This window comes from Clinocottus analis, unplaced genomic scaffold (genome assembly GCF_023055335.1).
Source record: "Clinocottus analis isolate CAN_PGR_092001 unplaced genomic scaffold, fCliAna1.0.p SCAF_12, whole genome shotgun sequence".
Classification (NCBI taxonomy): domain Eukaryota; kingdom Metazoa; phylum Chordata; class Actinopteri; order Perciformes; family Cottidae; genus Clinocottus; species Clinocottus analis.
Genome location: NW_027175843.1, coordinates 9,231,471 through 9,240,133, shown reverse-complemented (window position 1 = coordinate 9,240,133; position 8,663 = coordinate 9,231,471). Strand labels below are relative to the sequence as shown.

At 40.9% G+C, this 8,663-nt stretch overlaps 1 protein-coding gene across 1 annotated transcript; it reads right to left on the bottom strand.

Annotated features, from left to right (window-relative positions):
* Nucleotides 1-2,303: 2,303 nt before the first annotated feature.
* On the bottom strand, nucleotides 2,304-7,967 carry LOC137782809 (atypical chemokine receptor 3-like). The gene is made up of 2 exons (XM_068572452.1): nucleotides 7,841-7,967; nucleotides 2,304-5,264 (listed from the first exon to the last, which is right to left on the bottom strand). Exon 2 carries the CDS (start codon nucleotides 5,193-5,195, stop codon nucleotides 4,059-4,061), a length of 1,137 nt encoding a protein of 378 aa, XP_068428553.1. The 5' UTR covers nucleotides 5,196-5,264; nucleotides 7,841-7,967; the 3' UTR covers nucleotides 2,304-4,058.
* Between the last annotated feature and the right edge of the window lie 696 nt (nucleotides 7,968-8,663).

Genomic DNA, 8,663 nt, shown 5'->3' with positions numbered 1-8,663 from the left:
GTGTGTGTGTGTGTGCGGTCTGTATGTAGCCTATATAACCACCGCTTTAGGGTGTTTTTATTCTTGTAGCGTGAAAAATTTAACAAGTGATGTCTGAGGCTGGATTACCAATTGGAAGCTGCCCCAAGGACCCATACTTGGGCCTCGAAGCCCTAAGGTTGGCAATTATATTGTGGTATCTTGATCTATTGATTAATATAAACTGGAATGTGTGAGTGTAGAGGGGGAACTCCATTGATTTTACGAGTCTGTTTAAACATCCTGGGGAGTGCTGCTGCATATTTGTGAACGTTGTATGAAACATTTTGTGGCTCCAGGAAGCTGCTCAGAAGCTGATAGTGGAGTTGTTAGTTGGGGCTAAAGGATTCAAGTTGGAAAATGAGATAGAGGTGAAGACTCGGCTTGAGACTAGTCGCTCACGGCCACATTAGCATAACACACCCAAATCTCTCACTGATGTGTCGGCAGTTGTTGAATTTTTACTGTCCGTAAAGTAGGCATCAGGGATGGACAAGGAGGAAGAATGTGTGGGGTGGGGTGGGGAGGGTGGGGGGGACAACCAACGATTCCCTCAGAGATACTTTTCTTGTTTGTCTGCCTCATCACACTAACGTCTGAAAACATTTTTGACTTACACCTCCTTCTTTTCCAGTTTTTTCACCTCTCACCTCACCATATTAACAGTGTTTTGGCCTCCTATTTCAGTATCTGCTCATTTCACCAGCTGTGGTGCCCTTGAGATAGTCTTGCTGACAGGATGTGTTGAAGGGTTGCATTGTTGAGAGAGGGCAGCTCAGCCTTCCTCTTTGCTGAACCACTGGTGAAGTTAGGTCATGAGTGCCGTTGGTTACTCTGATGAGGAAGCTGTGCGGGCAGTCACAAAGGTCAAACCAAGTGATTGATCTGTTGTTGATACCTTCCGTCTCCCCTGTGAAACCGCCTTGATCTCACGGCACTCCTGGTATGTGGTGGTCATCTCTGCCTCTGCCACTTACTTCCTCTCCTTTCTTATTTGAATAATTTTCCCCTCACAGGACCTACTCGTCTGACCTGAAACCCGTCAATTCCTTCCTGATGTTGCAGCCTGCTGATGGCTTGCTACAGGTCAGTGAACTTTCACCAACTGACTCACTAAACAAAATGACATGTGTAAATGAAACAACTTTGTAGTGAGTGGAATGCAGATTATTTTGGGTTTGAAATGTACAATGTAAATGTACAGATTTTTAACAATATAAACCACATAAGGATAATTTAAATAGTAATGTAATGAAATGTATGAGACTAACCTTCTATAAGACAAAAGCAGTGATCACCTTAACTACAACATATATGGTTTGCAGAGGAAACACTAGAGTTTGTTTTTTGCATTCTTTACATAATTTAGTACATTTAGTGGGAACATAAATAAACACTTAAGCCCAATTAAAGGTGACAATATGCCCCTAACAATGTAGAAGGATATACAGTCGGTAAATGGTAAGATGTCACTTCATCAGTGTTTTGCTCCTTTAACCCTAGTGCTTGACCTATCCTGTGGGATGGACACTCCCCTGCCACTGTCATCCTCAGTATTATTGACGACACTCCCCATTCCCTCCTTAAAATCAACTTCCATTTGTGAGCCTTCCGCTTCTTCAGGCAGCCTTCTCCCCCTCTTATGGGAGAATGAGCTCAATGAAAAAGATCATCTTGGTGGCCAAAGACCACACGACTCTCGGCGGAGGGATGTGGTGATTTCTCTGGGAGATATTTTTGCCTGAGAAGTACAGTTAAGAAGCAATTCAATCTAGTGTTCCTTCCTATATCCTGAGGAAATAGATTCTTACTGAAGAGTGACTGAAGTGTGTGTCCTCCTTGCAATAACAATTTGAAATATCAACAATAAGATGGTTAAATAAAACTTCATACTGTGCCTTTAAGTTAGCAGGAGTAACATCTCATTCGTTTTTTGCAGTCTGAAATAAAGTTGTTATGACGTGAACTGAAAAGCTAAAGCCTGGCAAACAGTGGTTTGCATGTACAGAGCATACATCAAAAAGTGATGTTATATTTTAGCTGGATGAGTTTGTTTGTTTATTATATATGAATCCAGTGCCTCAAATGGCTTGGCAGTAAAATATGGTAGTAAAAGCAGTTACAAAACCAATGTCATTGGAGCTTCTCAGCTGAAACATATTATTTTAGGTCATTAAAATGTAAGCTTAATTTAACAAGAACCAAAGAAACTGAGACACTGAGACAGTATTTAATATATAACTAAGACACATGTCACACATTACAATACCAAAGGAATGCCTCTGTTCTTGTTGACACATGTTTGTGTCCCCACTCTTTTGGAAGAAATCATCTCAATGTAAAAGTGTCTGTGTAATCAATCACATGACACAATGTGCTCTTTGCCAGAGTCTCAAAGAAGTATGGTGCCTCCTAAAAATGAGAGTAAACTGTATAACTCAATATTTATGACACATAAAACCTCATTTCTGTGAGTCAAGCTGTGACTACTCACAAACGCACACAACTCTGTAAAGATGTTTTTCTTTTTTTATGTGGTCCCGAATACACACGTTGTTGTTACACATCACAGCTGCTGCTTAGATACAAGTATTTAGGGTATTTTTTTAATGTTATTTGGTCATAAAGGTGTTTGCCATCTGTGGCCCATGTGCTGACATAGCAGGATAAACACCACGTTGATGTACACATGTGCACATACATGTGCATCCTTTCCACTATTAGCATTGATGCAAAATATAGCGACAATACAGTTTTTTACATTATAGTGTATATAAAAGACTCAAGAGTTACATATACTCTTTAAGTTCAGTAGTCCAAGTTGAAGCATCCAGACACTGGACATATTTAGAACCAAAAGAAAACAGAGAAGTTAATGATTTGCCATGTGTGCCACATGCAAGCACTACAGCTCAGTTTTCGACTTAAGTAAAATATGTTTATTTGCTTCATTGCAGAGAGAGTTACATCAGTTGAGAGGGTCAATACAGAGCCACTCTTTTATCCGTATGCTAAATATGAAGCTAAAGCCAGCATGTGATTGTTTTAGCTCAGTTGGGCACAACGACTGATAAACACAGAGAGTCGCTGCCCCCAAGCAAAGACATGGTCCAGCACTTAATCCTCCACAGAGGGTTGTTTTCAGTATGAATCAAACAAACTAATAAACATGTTAATTAGTAAACCTTGGATATGCTCGTAAGCAGATTCTTGGGGTGGAGGGGATCTTTCGGACAGAGCCAGGCAAGCCACTTCCACTGTTTCCTAAACTAAGTTGAGCAACAAGCTGTAGCTTCATACTTAGTGCACGGACGTATACATTTCCTACAAGTCAAACTATTCCCGAACTCTGCACCTTAGAACATCATTTAAAAAGTGCAAGTTGCAGGAAAAGGAATTCAAAATGTTTGTGTCTGAAGGATTCAACTGATATGACAAGGTTATGATTAAACAGAGACAGCAGGACTAAAACACTAAGCCAGTCAGTAGCTCGACTAAATTGATGAAGCAGCATTGAATGAAGTGGAGAACTGAGCAGCCATCAGTGTGTGATGTCTATGATTTACACGAGGGAGGCAACACATTTAAAATGTAAAGTATATAAATACAAATTTATAAAAAAAAAAAAAAGATTAACAATATTTCTCTGCTGACAGGCATTGAATATCAATAGCATACATTGATATTCAATGCCTGTCAGATTATACACGCCACACACTAACACACACACGCACACATATACACACACAGTAATACATCAACAGTACAAGCAATGACTTATTAGCCATATTGGCTTTACAAATGAGTGACAGTGAGTGAAATATATGCTTTCAGAATCAGCTGTTATAATAAAACTGCTTTGTAAGTGCTTTTCAATTGATAAATCAACATTGATATTAGCCTTGTCTTCAAGCTTTTGTACATGACTCAAGCTGATTTCTGTTCACAGGATGGTGCCTGTGTACAGATTCTAAGAAGAACAAATCAGTTGTAACATATGTGTGTATTGCATTTATATTCATTTGGATATACAAATTGTCTTAGATCTGTGGTGGGTTTTCTACAGCTACAGCAGAGTACTCAGTCTCAGACATGTTGGAAGCGTCGATTAGATGCGCCAAACCCGTCCTCGTGGAGTACTTAAAGATGAAGGCCTTCATGAGGTCATAGCGGTAGTTTCTGTTGATGAAGTTGTAGAGGATGGGGTTGAAACAGCAGTGGAGCAAGGACAGACACTGGGTGAGGTGCAAGGCCACATAGATCACATTCTCCAGGCCACAGGTCAGAGGCACCAGGCCTAGCTGAGACAGTGCATCAACCAGGAGGACACCATGGTAGGGCCCCCAGCAGCCCAGAAACACCACAATGTATGCCAGGATAACCCTGCGGCTCACACGGCGCTCTTGCTCCACTGTGGAAGATGATGAAGAAGACGAGGAGCGAGTAAAAGCGCTGGCTAGCAGGGCATAAAACACTGCAATGACGGGGAAGGGTAGAACAAAGCCCAACAGGATGAAGCTCAGCTGCACGCCCACCATCCACTCCCTGGGGTTCCCCTCTGGGTACACTGGCCTGCACAGCATGGTGTCGCCATGTGTTGACTTCACAGTACGTATGAAGTGGGTGTCTGGCAAGGATGCGACCAGAGCCAGAAGCCACACCCCTACACACACTGTGGTGCGGATTAGCTTTCTCCGTGTGCCTCTTTCATTGTCTCCGTGCTTCGCCACGCTCAGGTAGCGGTCCACGCTCATGCAGGCCAGGAAGAAGATGCTACTGAAGAGGTTGACGGAGAACAGCAGGTGTGTAAGTTTACATGCCACCTCGCCTAAGGGCCAGTGGCCATGCTGGGCCAGCGAGCTCACCCACACAGGCAGGGTGGCGCAAACACATAGGTCTGCGACTGCCAGGTGGGTAATGTACATGTGTGTCTCATGGCGAGGGGTGGAGTCTCTTTGGGCACGAATGTTTACCCAGAGGACCAAAGCGTTAGCAGCAAGACCGACGATGAAGATAAATGTGTAGAGGACACACATGGAGTAGAGCAGAGCGTTGCGGTTGAAGGCCGTGGCACACACCATTGCATCCACACTCGATATGTTGCTAAAGGCTTCGGAGAAGTTGAGGTCCCCCAACGACTCCCACAGGTCCTCCAGCTCACTGGTGCTCAGACTCATTTTTCAACACTGGGAGAGGACCAACGACCACTGGGAGGTAATGCACACCACTTCCGACTGGGATGGATTCTGTAAAAACAAGAAATCAATTCATCATTTCTTGCAGTGTACTTATTTATCTGGATAAATTTCTGACAACTAAATGCTACCTTCTGTCATCATATTTGAGAAGCAATTTTCTGTTCATAAACATAGCTTATTTCACCATTGTGGATTCAAAGTATTTAAGCTAATAAAATATAAAGCCACTTGTGGTATGCCACCAGATCCTAAAGAATCTTAATGCGGCTAACTTGTTAAAACATTACTTTCATGGGTTAATAGAGACTCTCTGTTGGCGTGTCACAAACATATAAGTTATCTGTGATTGATGTGCTGTCCGGGGGCAGTACAATAAATGTTTACATTAGCTCCACTAGCACAGAGTGCAGATTAGACATAAGGAAGTGGGTTAGAGGAATCCAAACATGGTGTATTTCCGTAGAGTTCCAGGCATTCTAAGATAAAGCGTTGGTCAGGGTGGGAAATCTGATGCCATATTTTGCTTTAACATGCTTGTTATAGTAAGAAAAAAAAATCTAATGTTTCTCTTCTGCCTGTGAAGGACAGGGCGAGAGAGGAGCTGTCACCACCCAGATGATCAAAGAAAAGACTGCTTATAACCTTGAATATGTCATTTTACAACATCTGAGTCTTATATCTTGGGAACACATGCACACAATTTCAGAAACAGGATCCATTAAATCTATGAGTAAGGTGACTGAAGCAATATGCAAGATCACAGAGGTGGGAGTCTGGAGCAGCTTGTCATGCTAATAACCTGGCATGATTTGTTTAAGCCTGAAAAGACCTCTGAAACTCTGCATGGCCTGCACTCTTAATTTTATGCTGTGATGTCTTTTTTAGCTCCTCTAACTGGCAGCCTGCCACAGTGTAAAAGATCATAGGTGAAAGGTAATAGATCGACACCAGAACACGGGAGACTTAACCCAGCTGTTGCCCCTGACTGACTTGTACGCCCACGGCGTGACTTGTGTGCAGAAATCAGCAGGAGTCTTGACGCCTGCAAAATGGTCCGTCCGAGGTTAAAAAGAGGGTCACCGACCACTGGGTGACACAGACACAGCATGCCGGAAAACAATGAAATGTGACCGCTTCACACATCTGTCTGTGGAGGAGACTTGTGCTGTACAGAGGATAATTGGCACGAAGTCACAGAGGAGGATAAAAAAAGGTAAAAGGAAAATGTATACAAGGATACTTGTAACTTCTTATAATGTGCAGTTGTCGAGTGTGTATTGTGTCTGCTTTGTTATTAGTTGTCAGTTCTGTATTTCTGTAATTTCATTTTATGCTACTTTTTTATTCTACACTGCCTCCAGGGGAAAATATACTTTTTAAACTACAACAAGTATTTGAGACCTTAGTCTGCAGGTTAAAAATGTTGTAAATGCAAAAAAAAAAATCCTCTTGTGAAATATAATAATACACATCTGATTTAAAATACGTGCAATAGCATATTTTATAATACATTTGACAAATAGTGCATTTTGTTTTCAATGCAGGACTCTTATTTGTAATGTATTCATGAGATAATCTTTCACATACTTGTTGCTACCTCAATTTAATATCAATCTCCCACAGCTTTTGATTAAGCAGTTTCAAGAAATGTCAGAAACTTGACATTTAATTCCACTTTCAATTATTTTGAGACACTGGAAAGTGCTATTCATTCTAATAGAGGGATTTATATGCTGAGATAATCCCTCACAATGGCCTCTGTCTAATTCCCTTATATTATATGGAAAATACCTCCAGGTGCCAGGTAGCCCCACAGCCTTCAAGCTAATTAACCTCTTAACACCCACACCATCAACAGATAACAGAGACGGTCAGGTAGAGCCCATCTCTCTCTAACCCTAACCCTGTCTCTCTCTCTCTCTCTCTCTCTCTCTCTCTCTCTCTCTCTCTCTCTCTCTCTCTCTCTCTCTCTCTCTCTCTCTCTCTCTTTCTCCTTTTACAAATGAGCTGAAAACGTCTTTTGTTACTCAATACACAGAAAATGAAAGCGATTGAGAGCGATTTTCATGTGCTAATGCTGCCGACATGAATAGTGCAGGTGCAGCGTGTTTGTCAAAAGTGTCCCTAGATTTTAGTTTGGAGAGATTATAATATGTTCCTTTTCAAACACAACTCCAGGTTTTGGCGTTGATTACAAGAAAACGAGTTGCCTTGTGCGTCATTACGCACAGCCGAAACCAGCGAAAAGATCCTAGATTGTTGTTGACGGCGAACACATACAATATCATTGTTGCCATTGCTGATTTCTAGTAGTCTGGAAACAAACTTCTCTTATCAGATGTCCGCTCGGTATACAGTAGCCTCATTCCGTGATTAAGCGTCGAGGCAAATAAGAGGCACGTTGGAAAGATGGAGAACTACAGACATACTAAAAAAACTTTCTTTTTAATATCAAAATGTGTCATACATTTTATTCCAGTTTGTATCTGTAATTATAGGAGATTATAGAATGGTTCGATGGAAACTTATTAGGTATATGTCCATGCACTGATTATCCTATATCGAGCATCTCATTTTTTAAGTCTTGTCTTGTCCGCAAATGAGCAAAATTATAGGCATCTTACCTGTTTAGATTCCTGATCCCTCGGTGAAATCTTTTCTTCAGAAGAACAGATTTGTTTTTGTTTAGCTTTGTTGCTCAGGGTAAACTTCAACTCCACTGTGGCGATCTTGTGTGCGCTACACTCCGCGTCCTTCAATGAATCTGAGCCTGTTCCTTGTTCTGCACTTGCTGAAACTCAGAAGAGAAACGCCTCCAAGGCTGGTCCTAACGGCTATGCGCATTGACATGGCATCGCCTCAGACGTTCAATAAACAGCGAGTCCGGCGAGTTTCGGCCAAGTAGGAAATAAAAAAGAACACGTGGAATTTCCTGTTTACAACATTTCACAATGCTGAACTTTATAAGTGTTTCTTACATCATGCAAGTGTTTTTATGGAATTCAAGTCCGTGCATGCCTATAATTTGGCATGCAAAGTTTATGATGCATTGATAATGTTATCATAGAAATGGTGTAATGTATGACCATTTTAGAAAAAGCTACCATGTAAGAACAATTGAATAACCAAATATTGTGCAAATTTAGGAAACGTAAAATCCTCAGGCTTTATAAATGACACTCTCTCACCTATGCTGCACACATATTCTGCAACAATGGCCTTTTAAAATGATAGTACAATTAAGTTGCTACAGGCCAATATATATAAATTCAATATAAAATATTAAAATAGTTGTATTTAACATCAAACTGTATGTTACCACAATATTAAAGATATGCATATAATACCAATAAATTAACAAGTCCTTTTTGTATGGCATAATATTTTATATTATTATTAGCTTGATGAACTTTTTAAGACATTTTGCAAACTTCGAAACTATCTGTT

Bases quoted from the DNA above. Each gene is read 5' to 3' on its own strand.
- LOC137782809 (XM_068572452.1), bottom strand. From the start codon at position 5,195: ATGAGTCTGAGCACCAGTGAGCTGGAGGACCTGTGGGAGTCGTTGGGG.